The sequence below is a fragment of the Corvus moneduloides genome, chromosome 7 (assembly GCF_009650955.1).
Source record: "Corvus moneduloides isolate bCorMon1 chromosome 7, bCorMon1.pri, whole genome shotgun sequence".
Lineage (NCBI taxonomy): Eukaryota > Metazoa > Chordata > Aves > Passeriformes > Corvidae > Corvus > Corvus moneduloides.
The window spans coordinates 22,215,176-22,239,722 of record NC_045482.1 but is presented as its reverse complement, the minus strand read 5'-3'; the positions used below and the strand labels follow the sequence as shown (position 1 = coordinate 22,239,722).

Genomic DNA, 24,547 nt, shown 5'->3' with positions numbered 1-24,547 from the left:
GCTACCTACGGGTGTTACCCCTCCCCCAGCCGCGCCGGTTATGGCCATGGCTGCCATCATAGCCGGCCCCCCCCCAAAGCCAAGCGGCGACCCTTCTTCCAGCCCCCCAGGTCCCCCCCCCCCACACGGCGCCGATGATAGCCATTGTTCCATCCACGTCCGCCGCTGCTGCGTCTTCACAGTCCCCTGCCGCTCCCGAAACACTGGTGCCCAGAGCGCGGGCCACGGCCGCGCTGCTGTCTCCGGCACCCCCTGTGCACCTTACCGCAGGAACCCTACCCCCCCCCCCTGCCGTTCAAGCGCACGCAGCACGCCCCGAGCTGTCCCCCGACCCCGCGGCAGCACGGACGCCTGTGTCTACTCCCGCCCCTGCTGCCGTTCCTGTGCGGTTCCCCGATCCCGGCACACCATCGCTTGCGCTCGGACGCGAGCCACTTGATGCCGGTGCCGCGCTGCCTGCACGGATGTCTGGAGTCTCCCCCGTGCCTGCCGTTGCTCCAGCTCTGTCTCCCGGCACCGCGGCTTCGCCAGCGCCGCTTCTGCCCGCGGCACCACCACCCACCCCAGCCCAGCCTACAAGCTCCCAGCAGCAGCACGCCGCGATCCAGCCACCAGCCCTCCTGCCTCCCGCGGCCGCAGCCCCAGCCCCTGGTTCTGCAGTCCTGCCATCTCCCGCTCTGCCCGAATCATCTGCCACACAGACTGCCGCTATTACATCCTGCCGCGCGGACCTGATGACGCAACACACGCATGCGCAATCGCTGCAACTCCCGGGACCAGCCGCGCATCTTCCCGCGACTCCGCCGCACAGCTCAGCCCCGCCTCCTCGCCCGCCGCCACCGAGATCGGCTGCACCACTCCCGAGCTCTGCCGTGCCATCGCTGCCTCTGCCGGGTCCCATCCCCGCGCCGCAGCCGCCCCTGCCGGGGTCCCCCGACACCGTACAGCCGTATCCCTCCGCCGCCCAGCCGTATCCCTCCGCGCAGCGCAGCCTCGCCTCAGAAGCCGCGAGCACGGGGGGAACCGAGGGAAATGATGCAGCTCCAGTGGCAGGGGAGACAGAGAGCCCCTCTGCCGGAGCTGATGCTTTAACACAAGTAAACTCTGAAAAGCAGCCAGATTTGTTTGCAATGAGCCCCAGAGTCCCGCCAGCGAGTGACGGGGATCTTGCAACCCAGAAAGAGAAAACGAGTTCTGAAAGTTTGTCAGCGCTACCTTCTGAATCAAAAATCCTCCAAAGTGCTCAGATTATTCTAAATTAACAGATTGCCATGAAATAAGACCCCAAATCTATAAAGATGAAAGTCTTAGTCTATTAACTAAACCTGTGATAGCTAGCCAACAGCCTGACAGTCCTACAACGTCGGCTCCCATCCACACTCTCGAAATTAAAGAACTAAAAAGTGCTGTAAGATACAGTGGCATTTGCTCTCCATACCTTAAACAACTGCCAAAAAGTACCCTAAAAGGAACACATCAAACTTTAAAACGCATTTTAAAACAACAGAAAGGGGGAGAAGCCCAGGATACACCTCAAAGAAGGTTGAATAAGGCTTTGTATGTTTTTAATTTTTTGAATAGCTCTGCAGAAGAGCCTGATCCCCCCATCTTCAGACACTTCTTAAACAACAAAAAAGCAAAACTGAAAGAGCACCCCCTAGTTTTAATCAAGAATCTAGAATCAGGAAAAATAAAAAGACCTTACGATCTTATAATGTGGGGAAAGGGATTTGCATGTCTCTCCACAGGTGAAGGAACTAAGTGGATTCCAGCAAAGAACGTGAGGCTGTACCACGCATCAAAGCCCACTGTCGGTTCCACTTCAGCCAGTGACCCTGCAAGTGGAAGCCAGGAAGCAAGCACCCAAACCTGAAGTACGCAGAATCACCAGAAGAAAGCGATCTGCCAGAAACAGCTCAAGAAAAGAATGGAGTTTTAGCATTATTTGTGTAGATGCATGTTGCTTTTAACCTTTTGTTTTAGTTTTTGTAATGAAACTTTACCTGTAAATCAACCAAAGACAAATGTCTGGGTTGCTTTAGCCAAATCTGCAGGCTCCGATACCATCTGTCTATCTGACACAAGCCCTGACAAACCTGTTTCAACCTGTTTAGTTGGAATACCTTTACCAGAAGGTTTTGGTAATGTTACTTTTGATAAATATTATGCTGTATGAACTTATCCGATCATTCTGTTTCCATTCACAAACAGTTACAAAACCTAAGGGACCTAGCTAACCAAATTACAACAGATAACCCGTCTTGGCTAGACAGTTTGTTTGATGGTTGGAGCTTTGCACCTTGGCTAAGGGAACTCTGTAAAATAGGCTTGATTATTCTAGTAGTAATAATTATAGTTTTAGTAGCAGTACCTTGTATACTTTAGTGTGTGCAAAAAATGACGAGTAGGACTATGTCTAATATCTTAATTGTCCATCGAAAAGGGGGAGATGTTGGGGAGGATGAAACAGGAAAACCTTGGAAATATGATTGCCTGACAAAAGATTTTGGGAATATGAAAACTACAGGCAACATCGAAATGAAAGCCACTTTTGAAATACCAGGTCTTAGTTACTGAACAACTAGAAAACAATGGTATGGCCACTGAAGATAATCCCCTCTTGATGGAACAATACCCTCTGCTTGCAGGCAGGTCCAAGGGTCAGAGCAGATCCTACTAGCTCAGCAGAAGGGGTCCAAAGAGTAGTTTTTAGAAGTTAAGATGTAACACTCTATGGTAATATAAGAACTCTTATAGGCTGTATGTAAATGCTATAGGATTTGTATCTTGTATTAGATTGGTTAGTGACAATTAGAATATTCAGCACAGAAGATGATTTATTGTATTGTAACCAGGACTTCAGACATTCTCACTTCTATACATTCTCTATTCCTCTCTTCCACTTCTACTCTTACTTCCACTCTTGCTCTTACACCCTCTCTCTCTCTCTCACCTGCTTACTCTCTTGGGCCTGCTCAGAGCGGAGTCTAGCAGCTCTGAGCAGTGCCCCAATACCCACGCCTTTACAATAAACCGACTGTGTCCCAAGACCTGCCTATAGAGATCTCTCCATCCGTCTCCGTCTCCATCCGTCCGGCCGTCTCCGTCCCGACCGAACTCATCTTTAACCTACAGTCTGGCGCCCACCGTGATTGCCGAACCCACACCCAGCACCTACAAGTCATCTTGATGATTGTCTTCCTTATGCAGACATGAACAACTAAGAAGGTTACACCAGTACTGAAAGAAAGCTGAAGAGCTCTTGACTTGGTAAACCCTCCAAACACAGCATTATATAAGGTTTTCATACATCAGTGTTAAAAGGTATTTTTACATGTAAAAGGTATTTTTACATGTCTTTCAAAGGATAGCTATTGAAGAATGTCTCCTGAGATACTAATGGTGGGGAATGTTAATAATACTTGTCTTCTTGTCTTTATCCTTTGTCTTTATTAAAGGCTTTAAAATTATGCAGTATGACTATTTGTATATAATGCTGAATACGAAAACATTTGAACCTGGAAATTCAAAACTTATCTGAGTGTATTTTAATATTTTTTTTGTTCCAGATATCAGTCACTACCTGAAGCTTGTTTGAGAGCAATGGGACTTCCTGGGAGTGCTAACTTCATTGCTGAGGCCATGAAGTGCCAAACTTTCATAAAGTTATCAAATAATTACATGAATCTTATTCAGCTAAGCATATTTACATACACAGCCACCCAAAATCTTCAAATAGTTAAAGAAAGTTATGTGTGAAAGCATGTCTTGTGACTAAAGGAGTAGAACAGCCTTTTTCTCCTGTTTGTAAAATACAATTTTTACGTTTCAGGGAAATAATATTTATTGGATGTTACCATCAAACAAAACTCTTTCCCCAAAATTGAATACATGTAATATCTCTAACCTATAATTTATTTTTATTAAGCTAGATACTAAAAGAGAGGAGATATTTTTATAGTTCATTTTCCATGAAAATATTAAGAAATGGTATATAATCTTAAACCTCAGGAGCCTCTTCCTGCCAGTCCGTATATAATTACTTTCACATTAGTGGGTAATGCATTGTCAGAGTAACAGTTAGAAGCATATAGATTTACTAAAAGTGCTTTACTGAAATTTAAATCTTAAATTAGGGATATACAGATCAGTAAAGAAGATATTTACAACTGACTTTTTTTTAGCAAAAGTTAATGATAGAATATGTATTAAAAGTTGTGTAACACTCTTCTTTAAAATTCATTATGAGATATTATTTCAGAAGACAGCAAATGCTATCCTTCAGCATCCTAGTGAGTTTGTGAGTTATTCGTTGCTCTTCTGGCAACACTAAGCTGCTGACAAGCACTTATATGTCTGAAAACAAAATATCAAGGGTCAAATTTGTTATAAAGGCTTAAATTATTGTGCAGTTTTTAGTAATCGAAAATATATTTTCTATCATCTATTCATGGCATGACAATAAAACAAGCAGATTTTGAACTTGGTGATGTTATGTCATCCTTAGAATATTTATGAAAAAAGTATTTTTCATTATTTTACACTTTGACTGGCTTGCTAGCTGTCAAATACTTTGATGCAGATAAAGAAAAGCATAAAAGCTGTAAGAATTTCTGAAGTGCATGGAGTGAAAATGAAGTAGCTACATTCCCAGTTTGGTTCTACGATTATAGTACTTATTGACAGAACTGTGAGGAGTATAAGAGAAAGGGAGAAAAGATCCTTATGTATATATTCATATTTAACTTTCAGTTTCATGGTATATGTAATTTTTTTCCATAATATGCAAAATAAGCAAACAATAGTTTCTAGAAAATCTGCTTTTTGTAATTAGACCCCACAGTGTTTAAAAATGTATGAACTGCAATTGAAACTGCTCTGGTAGGGAGAAAAGCTTACTTTAGAAATTACCATCTTCCCTGTGGCTCTCCGTGTTTGTGCTTAATGAGCACTTCCCAACCTTCTTCACTTAAAGGATACATTTAGTCTTAGCATTCTGCCCAGGTTGCCCAAGTTCCCCTCTCAACACCACTTTTAGGAAAGTTCAGTGTATTACCCAAACTTCCATAAAATTTGATCATCAGTATTTTAACCAAAAAGCCATTTGGCAAGGGTAGATGGAACAGATTGCATACATAGATGCAGATAATTTGATGATACAAATTACATTTCATTAGTAAAACCAACCTATAAAAGCATGATTCAGATTTCTAGGGCCATCCATTCAATTTATGCTGGTTAGGCAAAGAAAAAAGGTGAATTTATGACCATGGAGAACTGGGCAGACAAACTTGCCTTTGCTCAGTCAGTTGCTGGATCTTACTTTAGACACTTTCATTTTTTTTACAATGCAAAAACATATTTTGTTTTTGGGGAATTGTGGCAAGACATGGTATGATCTTCATAATAATTCTTCACTAAATACTCTAGTACTCCAACAAAAACAATAACAAAACAAAAATAGCACAAAATCAGTGAGACAGAAGTAAGTCCTTGAGAGGCTCTACCTTGCCCATGTTATGCTAAATGAAGCTCATGTATAGAAGAGAACAAGATGTTTTATTTATGGATTTAACCAGTGTCCTGGTTCTGGCTATGAGAGAGTTAATTTTCTTCTTAATAGCTGACACAGTGCTCTGTTTTGGATTTAGTATGGGAATACTGTTGACAACACACTGATGCATTGGTTGCTAAGTGATGGACCTTACCCTAAGTTATGGACATTACAGTTTCCCAGGCTCTGTCAGTGAGCAGGTGCACAAAAAGCTGGGAGGAAGCATGTCCAGGACAGATGACCTGATCTGGCCAAAGGGATAGTCCAAAGCATAGAACATCATGCCCAGACTATAAACTGAGGGGGCTACCAGGAAGAGAGACTGATCATGGCTTGGGAATGGGTTCGGCATCAGTCAGCAGGCAGTGAGCAACTGTATTGTACCACTTGTTTTTCTTGGGTCTTCTTCCTCTGTGTGTCTGTCTCTCCCCTTTTCTCTTCCTCCCTCCTTTTGTTTACAATTGCTATTAGTATTAGTATCACTCCTGATTTTCCCCTCCATCCCACTGAGGGTGCAGGAAGGACCTGAGCAGCTGCTGTATGATAGTTAGTCACCAGCTGAGGTTAAACTGTGACAAACAGGGAGATATGGGAATCTTTTTGGTGCTACTGCAGACATTAAAACCTCAATCCAGTGGAAAAAATGCCTAGGATAGAAGCCTGTAAGCCTTAATGTTCATTGTTTTCTAGATATATTGACTAATTTATCACACTGTGCAAACTGCAGTTTCCTTTGCTTCCTGAATATTGTAGGTGTAAAGAAGTGAGAAAACAGACAGCACAATAAATCTGGAAATAACTATCCTAGACAAAACTTATTTTTCAAGCTTTTTTGAAAACCTGGAAGGAGGCTACAGTCTGCATCCTATCCTAACACTATTTGTCAAAATAAATTAGCTGGACTCTAACAAGTTCTGCAGAATGGCCATGAGCCACAGGCTCTGAATTTTCCTCGATTCCAAACCCAGCAACTAACAGCATTAGAGACTAAGCTGCAGCAAAAGGTGTTATTCTCCTTTGGTTATAGTCTTCCATTCGGAACTCACCTACAAACCCAGTGAAACTAAACTTCTTTGAACAGAACAAATTGGTACAGATGTGAGCCCGTATCATTCAGCAGTTCTTTTGCTTCAAAAGAAAGTAGGTTTATTCATAATTAATAGAATTCATTTAGAAAGTAGAACATTTTCAAAGAAGATGGATACTTAGATTAGAAAAAAAAGCAAAGCTGTGAAATGAAGAACTTTTCTTCCCATTTTATAAATGTTTCTCATTTATTAGTAGTAGTAGTATACTCAACAGTTTGTCTGAAGCTGAACATACCATTTCATGCCAGCTTCCAGGATATTGACTAGCTACTGCAATTTCCATATTTAAAAAGATACTGCCTTAATACAAAACTATCAATTCTTTGAGTAAAAAAAGAAATTTTTATGCTTGCAAATAAACCCAAAATACCTTAAAGACAATTTCACCATGTGCTATAATGCAAGATTTATTCAATTGTCAAAGAAAAACAGACTTACCAAAGATAAATATCAAGAAGAAACTCTGAGCTTGCTATGTACTACGAATATCAACTAAATATTCATACCATTTCTGTACTTTATTTCAGATAGATTTTTATTTTATACAATTTCAGTACTTTATTTCAGATAGATTTTTATTTTATAGTATATTTTTACACTTTAGATGGTGTCAGAGACTGAATGTTATAATTTATGGCTTAAATGTCTCCATGAAGGACTTTTGCCTATTATAGCAAAACTGTATTACAAAAGCTGTAGAGAAGACCACCATACCCTGAATAGGCCTTCTGACTGAGGCCCTGAACTACTCGTTGATGGAGATAAGATAGTGACACAGGTCTGGGCTGGGTGGAGAAGAATGCATTCACAGAGGGATCAAGCTTAGCACCTTCTGGGTGGAGACCACAGCCCCGGGGCTATCAGCTTCCAGGCTCGCACAGACCCTCACACCAAAGGGTGTGGGGGAGGAGAGGCTTTGGGTGCGTGGTGAGAAAGCATCTGGTCGGAGGTAGTGAACGCCCATCCCCCGCTGTGCAGAGGAGCCCAGCTGCAGGAGCCCCTTCACCCCAGGAAAAGCCACATCCACATGAAGGCCAGCTGAAGGGGTGTCATGGCCCTTCAAAGGACCCTCCCAAGGGGTCCCCAGACCCTGCACCAGAGCACTGCAGCATGATGCAGCAGATCCACAGTGTTGCAAGGGACAGTGTCAAACTGGCCCCCTGCAAGGGAGGCACCTGGGCGTTCCCACCTGGCCCAAACGTATATTAATCCACGGGATTCTATACTTTTTTGGCGCGTGGCAGCAGCGGGGGACCATCACCACCAAGAAGACCAGATGGAGGGGAGCAACGAGACATCGTTGAGACCCCTGGAAGGGAGATGTGTTTCTACCTAACCCCTATCACTCCCTCTCCCCCCACCCCCCACGCACACTTTATTTCTTTCCTTCTTTCTTATATCTTTCTTTCTCTCTCTTTGCCTCTTTTACTATTAAATAAAATATATCAGTTTTTTGGCACCAACATCTAACCTCCATTGGTTTTAATAATGGTTTTTTGGGTGTATTTCGAACCTTTCTGGGTCCGATTTGTTTTATTCACAGAGACTTAGTTTCCTTTGGCCTGCTGTGTTAAACCGGTTTGTAACAGTGCTATGCTCAATAATTTTATGTTCAGTAACACCAATACCACCCATAAACCTCGAAAAATGCTTTGAAAATACGTGTTTCCACATTTATTAACTATAGCTATCTATTAACTATATCTATTTCCTAAACATAATATTTGGAATTCAGCGAACCTTTGAATTTTGATTCATACATCTGATCCCTGATTTTTCCCTTACTGATTTTATTGATATTTCAATAATTTAAGGAGTCTTCTCCCTCTTTTTTTTTTTTTTTTTTTTTGTACAAGCATTAACTCAACTATCCTGGGTTTGCCCTTCTCTATTGATCCTGTTACAAGTTACAACCTGGAAGCATCATCCAAATTCTAACACATGACAAGTAATAAATGAGAAAAATGATCTCGTTCGGCTTATTAATTTTGAGGGCATTCAGAATTTATCAAACAGCACACTATGCTGATTTGGGTTAATGGTCTTTTTCTTACTATTTCTACTACTTGGAAAAAAATGCTAAACCCTATCAAACCCTAACCAGAAAATATTTTCCTCAGCTCCAGTGCATCAAAAACAACTAATCCACATGCTTTTTTCCTCCCCCCCCGCCCAGGCCAAAAGAATAATAATCTCACTGCTGTTTCTACTTAATATGCTTAAGGATCTCATTTATAATCAGTACTAGAACATAGCTGCTTTATAATCATCATACTACCTGGAAATTGCAGGAACTTTCTGCTCTTTAAAATTTAATTTATGCACAATTTCTCTCATTAGTGATATGTGGGAGAGTACAAACTTCCTTGAAAAAATTAATCATTGGATTACCCACCAGTTTTTCAGTTTGCATACTAGCTAATATTACACTAAAGAGAAAAGAATTTAAATTGTTAGCTGACCATACCTGCCATTTTTTTTCTGAGGAAAATGACCCCTAATAGGTGTGACTATATAATTTCAGGTAAATGCTAAACATTGCCTGTCCAGGTTATGGCATTTTGTGGCTAGATCCAACATTGGTCCTTCAGTATGTACATGTGAGGTGCCTGCCACTAGAGCAGAGTTCAGACCATTTGAGGGTAAGGGCACTTAGAGAGGGAGGGAGTCCTGTGTCTGAGTCTGTGATGCCCAGGGTTATTTTTGTGGATTTTTTAACAGATGGTCATTTATGTAAGATGAATAACAGTCAAAATACTCTGGAACTACAACCCAGGACTGCCTCTTTCTAAGAGGTTGTCCTGAATGTTAGCTACACCAGCAGTATCCTTGAAAAATAGCAGCTCTTTGTGACCCCTGAGATCCACAGCATTCGGCCCTCTTCCCTTCCTCTCTCCACACGTCAGCTGCTATTGCTGTCTGTGTCTGGGAAAACATACACTTATGCTGTCCTAAAGATAGAAACTGTGTCCTGAGTTAACGTGGTAACCACCGGACTCTGATCTAACTTTGCAGTTGTGCTGTTTTGCGTAAGAGGTTGGGTTAGATGGCCTCTAGAGGTCTCTTCCACACTACGTTTTTGCATGGGTCTAAGGTTACATGAAGGAGGGACTGTGACTTCTTTCATAGCTGTTTTAAGGCAACTAAAACTGCATGTGTGAAAGCTATTATTCCAGACTGTGCATGCCAAATGCATCAGAGGATTCTCACAGTTCTCTGGATCTTAATGGGGCTTGACTTGCAGTTCATGGTGAGACTGTACTGGTGGGCGTCAAAACTGTTGGTTTCAGCAGAGTAACCTACGAAGTTTAGAAACTTCCAAGGTCAATCCACCATGAAGTGGGTGTTTATAGCTCTAGACCAGAGAAATGAGGCTTGCCTAAATGCTGCTTGCATGATTTCAATCAGCTTTACTCGCTTTGTAGAGTATTGGTTCTTACACGCAACTCCTTATTTTCAGAACAAATTACAATGCAGTCTGAAAGCCTATTTTCTCCCACTTCTTAGCATCAGAAGAGGAATGATGTTTTGGCAAATGTTCTAATATTAACAAAGGTCAGCATCAAGGCAGTAAAACCAAAGAGATCACAAAACATTGATTACTCAAAAGTGTAATTCATAGAAGATAGTGGATACTTTTTCCCAACTCAGCAAAATCAGGTAATCCCCTTTTCAGAAGAGTAGATCTTGAGGGAAGGACATGGACTAATTAAGGATGCATCCAGGTTGCATGTTGCAAAGCAGCTGGGCTTTCTGACTGCTCCATTTCTACCATATGTTGTGAAATCTTCTCAAAACACTGCAGCAGTTCAGACGCCTGAGCCTATTCTGCTGTCACAAAAAGAAGAGGCTCTACTCTAAGGAAGGAATATTTTATCTTTCACAATTGTTATGAATCTTATTTTTATTACTTGGTGCAACACTAAATAATTATAATGAAAATACTATGTTTTCTTCTGAAACTGATCAAAACAGTGGGCTTTATTTTCTGCTTCCATGCATTTGGAATAACTATTTGCTCTGGTGCAAAAGATATTACTTTCCAGTTGTGGTGACACCTTTGCGCAGGTCACAGGTCACCTTTGCACAGTGACCACACTGGGACTGAAGTATTTTTATTAGTTTTCACCACGGTTTCTTTGCTTTTCTTTGTTTCATAGAGTGTGTCACACCTTCTAAATGACAATGAAATTACACACATTTATAGTATTTCTGTAATTAAATCTATAGTAATTACAAAGCCTAATTATAGAAAGACAATAAAAGATGAAATTTTATTGCATGAGGGTGCTAAGCATTATTGTAAAGAAAGGGAATGATTCCTGTATAAACTATGTCAATTGACAAATAACAGGAAAAAGAAGATTCTCACTTCAGAGTAAATTTAAACTTTCTGTACATTAACTAGGAAATGTTGGCTCTGCTTACCCCCTCATTTCACTATTATATATATAATCTTGCTGCGTAATTGGAAGATATCAAAATTGTTTCCTCTGTATTCAGAATTTTCTACTTTATGCAGAATGCAAAATGAACAGCCTTGAAATGTTATGTGTATGTGAGTTATTGCAGGATGTAAACAGCACAGTGTGTCAGCTGAATCAGACTGCTGAAAACGTATAGATAGATAATTTGGTTTATTTTTAGGTCTTATATTGCCCCTCTCTGTCCTAGATGCTGGTAGTTTTCTTTAGCCTGAAAACCTGAAGGTCAGTTTGAAGTTATGATCATATAATAGTTCTTTTTATATCAACAGCATTATTGGCCTTGGGAGAATATGGTTATTTATTTCTTAATCTTTTGGGGAACTAAATAGAGGCTGGCCAGATTACAAAAACATGCAGTGAAACTACAAGGTCTATCACTTCATACATGAACGCTACCCTCCCCCCCACCTTGTCTCCCCCCCTTCACTGGCAGCTCTATTTTCAGAAGATGTGTGGGTGTTCGGCATGTCTGCAAATCAGATCACAATATTCTGTGTAGCCTGTCAAGGTATATATTTATCATTTCATCAGCCATATGACCAGTTTGGGTATATATATATGTTTCCTAGAGGTGGGCGGATAATGAAATTGTTTTGAAAACTATTATAACAAGAAGTTTAAAGATCATAGAGTTTTACCTTCCTGTAAGTCATTTATTGAGATAAATCATGAACAACAGAAACAACAGATACATATTGTGTATTACATATTCCTTCACACTGATGAATTTCAAGGAGATAAATAATCTTTGAACACTAGTGATCGAAAGCAACAAAGCAGTTTTTCTTAAGCAACAAAATAAAGAGACCAGTAATTTATACTTTTATTAACTGGAACAGTTATTTGTTGACAGTATTAAGTTATGGGCATTCCAGAATTCTGTCTTTTCTTTAAAAATAAGCACAGATACTGACTATTCTAGTCTTTTTGAGTCTGTTTACAACAGAGTTCACAACTTTGCAGCTGTACATCAGTGGAAACTGGATGTGTAAGAAGCTTTACAGTATTTATCAGTATTTATACAAAAGATAAAATAGTTCCTGCTGTGTCTTTGCACATTGCAATTTTAAGGCCAGAAGTTCCCTTTATGAGTTCATAAAAAATGTTAAGGGACAGATGGCAGACTTTTGCCCTACTGCCTTCTTTAATAAAAGTCTACTTTTTGTGCCTCTAGGAAGACTTGTCTCCTTCTAACAATCAGTGTCAGGACCCCAACTGAACCTGTCAGTACAAAAGAGTGCAGAAATTGCACTGTCCCCCTGAACAGACTGTAAAAAAGAAATAATGGAAGAAAGTAAGTTGAGATTCTTCTAGAAGAGAGTGACATTAACACCTCTGGAAATTATAACGCAAAACATTTTAAAAAACAATTTTTTCTAAAGGGGAATGGAAATGTGAATTTAATGACAAATATCTGCACTGGAATATAACAATGCCAGTTTATCAATCAGGGCTATCTAGCAGTTACTACTGGCTAATGCTCTGAGTAAAAGTCAATATTATGCAGAAACAAGCATCCTGAAGATGTTATGCTTCTTGGCATTACACAAGGAGTTATGATCAGTGAAGCCCGAGGTGAAAATCCAGGCAAAGCAGTCAGGGAGTCTACTTATTCAGGACCATCACATGTGCACCTCTTCACCGCAAGCTATACCTTAAGGCCATTCTCATCTCTACCTAATGTCCTGAACACTCCTGTTAAGTGGTAAAACAGTATTGGAAGGTTCCTTGCAGTAGAATTTATAACCCAGATTTTTCACTCAAAGTATAAACCACTGTCCCGCAGCATCTTCCATTTCTTCTGAAATTGTTTTCTAAACTTTATTCTACTTTCTAACTTATTCCACTAAAATCTTTCTACTAAAGTATCTTACTCCTCTTTAAATGCTTTCTCAAAGTGCATCACTTCCTCTAAACACAGTGGCCATGACTCTTTTATTTATTTTATTCATTATTCTTCGTCTGCCCTCTGAAGGTGGCTAGGTGCCACCCTTTCCTTTTTCAGTCTTCAAGACCTGAATTACCTCTCCAGCTTGTGGATATTAAAGAAGTTACAGCTGTTGTCTTTGGAAAGAACTTGTTGCATCCTGTGATGCTGATACTTGGTTTGATATTACTGATAAATGAGAGAGAATCCAGAGTGCAGTGATCCAACAGGGAAGCTCACTGATACTTTCATGTGGTGCATACCAGAGTCTCTGTATTTTGAGTGGCACAGTGAGGAGTAATAGTAGTGGAATTGTCAGATTATAACAGCAGGATCAAATTTCTCAGCAAAACTGAGGAAAGGGAGAAAGATAGACAGTAAGGACTACAAAGGGAGAGATGTATGTATGTATGTTTGAATGGTAAAATACGTGGCTGGGAGAAGCCTTTTATGTCATCAAGTCCTGCAGTCCCAGAAAATACAGCATGTTATGTATCCTTTCACTACATTTCTCAGGCTCTTTCTAGTAACACTTAGAATTCCTGCCCTACTTCTTTTATTAGAAGGCTGTTTCAGAATGTCACAACTCTGATTAAGGGTGACCTTTAAAATGGCTGTTTTATACTCATTTGCTCTTTCACTGATATTGCCCCATAGATTAAATAGGTCATATTGCTTTCTGTGTATTTTTGATACTGTTTGACAGATTTCCTTATCAGAGGCTGCGCCAGCATGAACATATCCTAACTACCTCATCTAACATTTCCACCATATTCTATTCTCAACACTGTGTTCAAACCTTCCAAGCCCACTTTTGCACTATTCTTCAGATACATAATGGATCCATGGCCTAGGAAAAGATTTACAAAGAAATTTATAGCCAGACATGCAGCGGATGCTTCAAAGAGCTGACTCTTACGAAATATAGTGAAATCACTGGGAATAGAAACATAAACAGAACTCAAACTAGCCACTTTTATCTTCTAAATGTCTATTTTTCATCTAATTCATGAATCACTAGTTAACTAGATCCCTGATCATCGTAATACCATAGACCTACATTTATTTATACCTCCTAGGAGTTTCTACTCATACCTAATTCTAGAATTTAGGATGTAGCAGCAACTAAAAACATTGACAAGTGAACGTAATAGCATAAAAAGCAGCAGCTGCAGGGAACTATTTCCAATTATAATGAATGATATGACATCAAAGTTTGCTATGCAAATTGTGCTCTGCACAATGGTTGAGATCATTCTAGAAAAGGACATAAACCAATGTCAAATTAAATTGGAAGGCCCTTGTGAAGTGTAAAGATTTATAGAGCATTTCAAATTTAATTTTGAATTTAGTTGGTATCAATTTTCCTGGAAAGACTAGCTGATCCATGCCCTTTCCATTGCAGTTTTCATAAAATCTAAATTATATGGAGAATAAACATAGATTTAAAAAATAATTTCTGCCCCCCTTCTACCCCTAACAGTGTCATTAGTATATAGAAACTCATCACTCTGGCACTAATTAGCCAGTCAGAATTAAAAAAAAAAACAACACAACAAAAACAAAGAAAAAAACAAGCCCCAAAGACCTACCTTGCCTCGTGCTTATATAACTTATAAAAATTAGGTTTTTTTAATGTAACTTGACTTTTTGCCATATTATCTGTGAAAAGATTTCTATGTATAACTACTATGAATAATTTAAAACATATCAAAATGGGTCCAGAAGAGATTATATCTTTCAAAACTGACCAGAGAAGAAAGGACAATGGTTGCAGATTCAAGTTAGCTATTATAGACAAAATATATGAAAGATAAAAATCCAATTACTTTTTAGGCACTAACTGATCTCAAAATAGAGATGATAGAACTTTTATCCCTATTTCTCTAGGAGGGCGTACAATACATTCCTTTTTATATCTGTCAAAGGGAGTAGGAGCATGGACAAAATCTTTCATAGCACCAGTGTAGAGAAGCTGCAGTCTGATCTATAGAAGGTGGGTCAGCACTTGGGGACATGGTTTAGTTGTGGACTTGTCAGTGCTGGGTTAATGGCTGGACTTGATGATCTTAAATTCTATCATTCTGTGACTAATTCAAAAGCTGCTCTTGGCAACTTCTTCCTTATAGAATATTTATCTGCATTTTACTACAAAGAACTTCTTACCTCTTTCAGTCTGTCTGAGCATTTAAGGGCCAACCCTCTGCTTACTAACCCTATAAAAGTTATTTGGGATACTGTCATCTCTTGATATTTTTTTTCAGTATGTTGCACATTGCTAGCCCAGTCACTCTCCATATGAGACTATAACACAAATATAATAATACTGAAATCAGCTGAAAAGTTCTGTTGACTTCAGAGGGCACTGCATGTGTGTTAGAGTGAAGAAATATGCTATCTTAAATTATTTTCTTTTTTTTTCAGTTATATGCCTTGTTCACAAGATATATCATACATCCAGTCCAAAGGTATCTGCTTTTCATTTTGACAGCCTTTTTGATGCACAGATGTAGAAAAGATACCTACAAGAAAAAGTATTATGGAAAGCCAAAGAACTCGAACAGAAATTATGAGATGTAATTATGATACAGCGGCACAATCAACTACCATTTGTTATCATGTTGTGCCTTACACTAATCAGCAATTCATAATGCTGAGAACAAATTAAGAAGAATGAAACTACCATTTATGAATGACAGGAATCACTGAAATTAATGATCTTATTTGGGACACCTGGTGCACACTACATTTCTTTCCCAATAAAAAATAGAGAGCTGAAAAGTTTTGTTTGTTAGCAGTATCATCTAATGTTGTAGACTACCTCATAAGCAACTGAATTGGAGGTAAATTAAGTAATGTCTTCAAATTATCCTGGAGATAGCCAAATCACTCATTAAAAGAGTAGCAAACTATTGAATACACTGAAAAAAATTGAAAATGTACTAAAGTAATGTGTATTACCTTACCTGTGTAACCTTCTCTGTTACATTGTGCGTTCGGTCTTTCACCTTAGGTGCAATAATTGCTTTCTCTGAAGAAGGAGGAGATGAAGATTTTTTTTCACTTTTGATATCTGAAAAGTTCAGTGTGAGTTGAGGGATTTTGTTGATTGTACTGTATTTGTTGAGATTTGAATCCGATGTGGATCCCAACAGACTTGACTTGATATGATTAAAAGGCCCTGAAAAATCAGAACACACATTTATTATCTGAGAAATGCAGAGAAATAAATTATCATTAATATTTAGGTGGGATATGTTAAAAGGGTCGTTAAAAATGATTTTTCTGTATACAAATTGTTAATAATAAAAATTATCTATATTTTAAAAATAACTTTATTGCTAATAAGATTCAAATCTAATATTGGCTATAAATATGACATTTCCTTTACAGGTAGCCCTCAATATTTTTTATAAAATCAATGGATTCCAAATTGCATAATGCATCTATCCTTACTTGTTTTCATGTTACTGGGAATGCTGGTGTGCTCTTATTGTAATTCTGGCTGAATATAAAGACTATATGCTCATTTGTTTATAAGAGTGGAAATAGGACACATGATTATACGAGTGCCTGGAATTAGCAAAGGCTCTATTATCACATCCCTACGTTGCTCATGCTCACATGATAATTCAAAGAAACTGGAAAATTGAGTAGAATTACTCACAAAATATGTTTCTTCAATTGTCATTGCTAACAAAATATTGGAAACTATAGGGATACTCATAGGTAGAATATTAATGGAGTATAAATAGACTTTTTATACTATTTTAGTGCATCATGATAAAAAATATGAAGTTTGCATACTTCATGAGGTACATATCCTTTATAAATATTCTTTTCATTATTGGACAGAGTTTTTTTAACAAGAAAGCAATATAAATGATAAGAATACTTGTTTTGTACTGTCATCATAAGGTTCATTGGGAAGCCAAAAGTATTCATTGCAAGAAAAAGTTGCTTTTGAGAACAATACCGGAAAAAAGAACTATAAAGGTGTTTAGAATGAGAGATAAATCCACTTAGGGATTTAAGAAAAAACCCAGGTCTTGCAGTCAGTAACAATGTACCTAAAGTGTGGGGTTGAAGGGTATTTCTCAGATTTACATGAGAACCTTACTGCATCTTAATTCTATTAAGGGCAACAATGTGATGCTTTTCTCTTGTACTGCTTTTTGAGGTTTTCTTTTGTCTTCCTGGGAGGAGAACAAGAATGTGTATGTTGATTCTGGAACAGGCAATGGAATAGGATTAAGCCTATGGGGTAAATCGCAAAGTCAGCACTGATTTTATTTGCAATGTGTGAATGAATGAAATTCAAATCAACCAGCTGCCTGCCTGGGGATGGCTGTGGGGAAATGCATTAGGCTGTGCTGACTTTTTTTTTTTTTTGGCAAAATTCTTGAAGTGAGGGCTGATTTTCCATCACACCTGGCTTCAAATGCTTGCTGAAGCAGATGTTTAATTTTCTTTCTAAGCTTATAGAGATTTTTACATGTTTTCTCTCTCTTAAACTCATGCTAATTGTATGTTAATCTGGGCCAGAGATAGAAAATCTCTATCACTCCATTTCAAATTTTGACACTGCACAGAAAGGAATTTAAGAGACAAGGGAGTGCATGATACTCTAGACTAAAAGTTTGGGTGCAAACCAGAATTTGTGCATGAGTTCTCTAAAAATTAAACTGCAAACCAGTTCTTCTTTTTCTCCTAGTGTATTTTTTATTGCACAGCTTCATGGGAAAAGGGAAGAAAGCACTACCTTTCACCTGCAAGGAATGGTAAAAAGCTTGGTACTGAGGACACCACCAAGGGATTGTGATACTATACTCAAATGCCTTTTGGCCCAGGTGGGACCTGAATCTATCTTTCACATCACCTACATGAGTCTACTAAAAATTAGTGTTCAAAATATATCAGGGCTCACAATCTCCTCACAAATAAGTGAAGTGACTAATCTGGCTGGAGTGTGCTACGTTCATATGGTCAGACCGCAGTTTTTCTGCCCTGCTTCCCTATTAGTTGTAGCAATAGTGTCTGAGTATTGAATTAGTTTAGATGTAAGCAGGATATCAAGTTGGAATCATTTGTCAGATGAACAAGATTCTTGATACCTTAGGAATTCAAAGGTAAGAGGAAATAAAGATATCTTAGGCAAATCTGGGATTAGATAGTAGGCAAGAATTTGTTTTATTAGTAACTTTATAGATGCTTAAATTGCACTGAACTTTTGGTTTCAGGGATTTACATGTTTTACTGCTTCCATTCCAAAGGGGATTACTCTCTCTTTTGCCACCTAATACTCATGCCCTAGAGCATGATATTAGGCTTAGTTCATTGCACATGAGAATAAAACCTCGCTTCTTTTCCCCCACCTTCTTTTGCTTTAGAAAGTGGTGAAAGGTATAATTGACAATGGTAATTGATTGAAAGACAGTATTAGCTTAAGTACAGCCCACGCTGACAGAAATTGAGTTGATACTGGACAGCGAGTGGACTGTGTCAGAGCAGGAAGCAGAAAAAGAGGGCCATAACAAATCACAATCACAATTGACACTAATTGGCACCCTGATTGACAGTTTCAACAGAGAGACAAAGAATTGAATAAGCAGGGAGAATGACTTGCTTCTGCCTAGCCTAAAAAAGGAGAATCTTTCGGGTTAAGTTTGAGCTCCCCATTCGTATGGTAGGATTTCATTGTCCTTGCTTACACAATGCATTGAGAAATGATTTCACTCTCCTGAGCTCCCAATTCATCATCTTCCACCAGCAGTAAATACATTTATAAAAGTTATTGTATAGCACAGAAACTGCGTGTTTTTCCCCCAAGATTTTGCCAACATACACATGAAGCAAACGGAATGATTTTGTAGTCCACAAATTGCATTACATAATCTAGGTCATGCACTGCATGCAGTTTAGAGAGATTTTACCAGGTACACACACTTTTTGCATCATGCATGAAGTCACAAACCAGTTTTCCCACAGATAGAAATATGGCAGTTAAAACTGAACACTTCAGTAAGTGATCTTCAGAAATGGAGGAAGTAATTTATGGATTATGTTCGAATTGTTTCTAAAAGATGTATCTCAGTGCTGGTGAAAAGAAATAGTTTTGTAATTGCACTACATATTATTTAAACATGAAATTGGCAATGAAGTTCATGCATGCACATTTTGATGCTACAGGAAGCTTGAAACCATACCCCCTGCCATCCAGGAACGTGAAACTAGTTTTAAAGAGACAAAAGAGGAATAAGTGAAGATACTTCCATAAGGGTCCTGATTATCAGTTATTTAATTTTTGAGACAGTTAACCGAAAACTAAGCACCTTGTAACAGTCATTTGCTAATATCCCCATACAATCATATATCCTTTTATGGGTAAAACTCCTGGTAGCTTCAACAGAAGTTTTGACTGCTTAAGGACAATAGCACTGAGTTAAGTAACTGTGATATGTTCTACCTCCCTCCCTTCCTTTTTTGAGTTAACAGATAATCAAGTCAAAAGGCTGTTTAACTATGCCTTCACTTTTTCCAGTGATTCATAGTTAGTGCATTGAGACAAGAGTTACAAACTGCATGTTTAACAAATATAATTTATGTAATGCACCTAGCCCTAAAGATGTCAACATGAGAATGTTGCATTTGAACATTTCATACAGCAGGCAAAGTAACATGCCAAAAAGTGTGGCTGATTGAAACACTGGAAGGTACAGTGTAGATGTATACTTTACCTTTGACATTGCGACCATTGTCTGGTTTTCAGCATAATAAAAGTGAAGAAAAAGAGAAAAAAAGACAACTAAAATCTACACCAGAAAAAGCAGAAAATACATCTTCAAAGTGTGCATGGTTTGAATTGAAATATTGTTGCACTTCCTTGATTGTATTATGTAGACTTTAAGTGAAGATGAAGTCACTTTGACAATTGAGATAATATGTAAAAGTGTTTGGAGTAGATCATCAGGCAGTACAACTGGCTTTAGCTAACTTGCCTCAACAGAAACATGATAAAATTGTTTCTCCACAAGTCTGGCACTGAGTTGGAGGATGGAAGTGCCAAGAAGAGGCAATTAGTCCCACATAATTAAGAGAAACTGAGACCCAGAGCTGAAGTGCAGGGTGGCTGCATGGGGTGTGGGGCTGCACAGGAGGCCCAGCACAGACCCCCAGGCCCCATGCCTGCCTAGACTCACGTGAGAAAAAGCTTTTAACATGGCAGCAAGCTAAGCAATGCCCTTCTGAGTAAGTGCTGGAGAAAGATATACCTTAAACCTTTCTTCAGGTCTTAGGTGCCTTTCCGCAAGGAAACAGTGGCAGAGCTTTCTGTCCTCACAGGCACACCTGGCCCTGAATCCTCTCATGACATCAAACCTTTTCAGGGAGAATATTATTATTGCTGTTGTTATTATTATTTTAAAGAAGCTGCACAGGTGCAGAGGTAAAAACCACGCCGGTTCACGTGGTAATGATGTGATCCCCAAACCACCGGCCCCTTGTGTCGTGCCCCTGCGCGGCTGGCTCTGAGGGGTGTGAGGTGGGTCTGGCAGGCAATGGGGCCTTGCTCCTGGTGTCAATACCCACTGTGACCAGTTTACCAGCTTTCAAAGGTGCTTTGGGCTCACACAGACGTTCACCTGTGTTGTGCCGGGCTGACAGGCCACCTCCGAGGCTGAGGCGTTCGTGGCCTGGCTGTCCGACAGCAGCCCTGTCCCTGTGGAGAGTGGTCAGCCCTGCTCTGGACAGAGGCCGTGGCCTGCAGGGGGGCATCAGAGGCGGTGCTGGGCCTCGTCACACCTGCTGCCTCGCTGGCTTCTCCTCAGCTTCCCGAGCACTGAGGAGCACAGCGCATCAAGCTGGGCCCTCTGGACCCAGGGTGTGGAAGAGTGTTAATTCCTCCCAGACCAATACCTTCCTGTACCAGGCATCTGTAGCAGTACTGGAGATTAGGCTGAGTTAGGCTCAAAAGTCTGCTGCTGTTTCAGAAGGCAGCAGCGATCTTGCTGAGTCCACTTTCTGAAGACAATAAGATTTCTGAAGAGTCCCTGTGGACTTGTACCTGCCTGCAAAATCTGGATTGCTGGTGTTTCAGGTGAGGCTAGCTTGGCTGCATTTTGGGTGGTGAGTGTAAGACAGTTCCTGCCCTATTGTTTTTGCTGTCATATAGGAATATTTAGAATAGAATTTGAACCAGTACACTCAAATGAATTTAAAATCCTAAGCTGTCATTTTTACTGTAATATCTTTTGGCATATAGTGGGCACAGTGAAGATAATCTTAAAGTGATAGGCAACGAAGCTACGTAAATTAATTTAACACATGAAATGATTTCTATTCTCAATTGCATTATCTTAAAATTTGACTGCGGGTAAATTACTGTAGTTAGTATGAAGCTAAATAATGTTATTCTCTTCCTTCAGAATTCTGCTTTACTGATTCAATTAATATTATTTGAACTGGAAAGGATAGGAAAAAATTGAATCCTGACTTTCATTTTCAGATAGAGTAGTAGTTTTTGAATGATTTAAGAAAACTCAAAATGAAAATGGAATGGGAAAATATGTTAAACCCTGCGTTTCTTTTGGTAATAGTTCAGCCCTTTGGGACTGTGGTTTACTTTTACTTGTTGCACTTAGGGCTTTGCATTCTCCCTGTTCAGAATCTACAAGCCCAGAAAAGATGATTTAAGCGGAATCTTGGTTGCCTAACTTGCATGGAATATTTTTTAGCAATAATAGGGTTTTATGGTTCACTGTTGAATAAGGCAATTTGGACTTGCCGGATAAATTTAAACATCTTTTCAGCATAAGGTGCCCAATTCTAACATGATTGTAAGCAGATGGCATCAAGGATGGTTACTAATTCTAATGCCTTTCTGAGAGCCATTCTCTCTTCTGCTGAGTTTTTCTAGAATGCTGTGTATGATATAAACTTAGGGCCTGATTCTCTACTAGTTTGTAGTTTATACCGAGTGAAAATTGAGTAAGAGTGTTTCGTCTATTTGTAAATGATCACATCATGTGAGAGGCCATAGGAATTCAACTGGATTACTGACTCCTCATAGTAAAATTTATTTTCCTTACTACTTAATGTTTGAAAAATGTTTTTCCATAAAATGGGAATAAAATTTTCTGCTCATCCATTCAGCAAGTATTAAATTATGCGGTGATTTCTGCATCAGGTTTGAACCACTGTAATCAAAGACACTTAATGTTCAAACTGATTTTTACACATTTCATATATATATATAACTGGATGAAGAATGATCATTTGGGAAGTACTATAATGAAAAATGTTCTGAAAATAGAAATTGAAAAACCAGATATTTTAAAATGTATTTCCTGTGAAAGATGAGTTTAAATACATGGGGAAGTTTAAATCAAGATAAAGCTTATGCAATAGGTCCAAAGGACATGCCGCAGTTCAATCTTGGAGGTTTTTGCCTCCTGATTTTGACATCTTGGCTTACTGTGAACATGAACTATACAAAATGGTATGGTTTAGGATGGATTTAATTGAATTTTCAGGTTCATTTGAATTGAAAAAAAATCATGGTCCAAAAGAAACAGAAATGAAAAAAAGTACTTACATATTATATTTAATACAGGCAGAGTGATTGGAAGGAATGATCAGTTTTGCTATTCTACAAGTTAAACTGGGTGTCAGAGGAACATTCAGACTTATATTTTAGGAAATGTGTAGAAGCAAAGGGTTCTTGAGGTGAACTTTCCAGAAGGCAGAAGAACTTAAAGGGATTTTACACTTGTGGTCAGTAAGAAGACATAAACAAACCAATACTGAAAATGAAAAATAATTTTCCTGATAATTTAAGAATCTATACACAGTTTTTCATGACATATGTTTCTGGAATCTTAAAATATTACCATACATTCCTTGTCATCTCGCCTAAATATAAAGGTGTGTAATGCAAGACATTAGATCATCAGTAGCTGTGAAAGGATTGTATATGTGGCACTTTTCTTCAAAAGTGACTTTCAATGGGACCTCGCAATTCACAGGGCTTTCAAACCTCTGTTTGCTAAGCTCTTTCCCAAGTTTCTTAAACTCCCTGTCTTCAAGAAGAAATCATGGACTACACTCCATGGATTTAGGAGAGACAGTGAAAATGAAGAGAGAGGAAACATCTCTGTAACTTTTGCTGGTTGCATGAATATACTAGCACAAGGAGAAAATCACACTTAAATGAAGTTTACACTAAGCATTTCACCATTTCACTAAGTATTTCACTATTCATTACACAAAGCATGTCAAAGGAGTTGCTGAGGGTATTTTCTTCAGCATGAGAGAAAAAGCATGTCTCAGTGTTGCATCAGTGAATGTACAATATGCACATTACAGATTTAAGAAAAAGAAACATATCAGTCTCTGAAGTAGGATTTCATACAGTCAAAGACCACCTGATATATGTAAGTATAGGAGGGAATGGTGCATGGAATTATAATTTGATCACCTGTTTTCCCCCCCCCCCCCCCCCCCCCCCCCTAAACACCAATATTAGCTTTAGGAATGCTGGCCCCAACATTTTCTATATCCCTAAAGAGAAGATCAATACCATGATTCCATTAGTCTCCTTGGAAATGAAAAACAATATTTAGTGTACATAATAAGCCTGATGTATTTGGGCCCTTAACATTTTCATTGCACCTTTGAGTCATTATATTTAGCTGACTATATTTACATTTGTTTACAAAGTGGTGATTATTGCTATGAAAAATTGAAATAATTCCTTTTTTAGAACATCAAAGAATAGTGATTGACTTTCTACCATACCTTCACTTGCATGACGGTCCCTAAAAATGTTCTTGGGATGGACATTAAAGCCTTCTATGTCGTGTACTGAAGACGCTCTCCGTATACTACAAATACTTTCCTTTGATCTGGAATGGGTCAGTGGATTGCTTGTCTGTATCATGTCAGGGTAAAGTCTGTCCCATTGCTGCTTGGGTGATGAGTGGTCAAGAGGTCCAGATATATTAACCAAAGGTGAACATTTACTGTGTTGAATCAGTGCTTTTGTATCATCCACTTCTGAAGGACTACAGCTTTCTTTTGTAGGTGATTTAAAGTGCTTCATTGCCACTGAGTCATCGCTGTGCTTAGATGAATCGATTATCACTGCATCGGGGTCTTCCTGGGGCAAGGACTGCTTTCTGTATGTTAGAAGTCTCAGTCCAGGTAGCCGGAACCCAAAAAGTCTGCCTACATGCAAATACATAAAAACAGAAGAAAATACTACACATTAGTGTCTGGTCATTAAAATGAGCATATTTCACTTGCAATACATGTTAATAGCTATTCCTAATAAATGACAATGCTTAGTAATGGAATACATAAATACACAAATATAATATAACTCCAAGTTTGTTATAGTTGGGGTGTTAAAAGATCCCAGAATTCAGTCAGACCTAAGTTTTTGAGCTTAGTATGGGAATAGCAGCATTAATTCTACAGCCTATTTTAAAAGCTA

The 24,547-nt window shown here is 38.9% G+C and overlaps 1 protein-coding gene across 4 annotated transcripts in view; it reads right to left on the bottom strand.

Moving 5' to 3' along the window:
* KCNH7 (potassium voltage-gated channel subfamily H member 7) overlaps positions 1-24,547 on the bottom strand; it is a 225,030-nt gene that overhangs the window by 55,549 nt on the left and 144,934 nt on the right. For 2 of the 4 annotated variants that reach the window (XM_032114038.1, XM_032114040.1), the window contains 4 exons: positions 23,851-24,279; positions 19,794-19,814; positions 19,263-19,286; positions 16,023-16,237 (listed from right to left, as the gene is read on the bottom strand). In XM_032114038.1, coding sequence (XP_031969929.1) covers positions 16,023-16,237; positions 19,263-19,286; positions 19,794-19,814; positions 23,851-24,279 — 689 coding nt within the window. The remainder of the gene's footprint in view (positions 1-16,022; positions 16,238-19,262; positions 19,287-19,793; positions 19,815-23,850; positions 24,280-24,547) is intronic. The other 2 variants (XM_032114039.1, XM_032114041.1) reach the window with 2 other exon arrangements.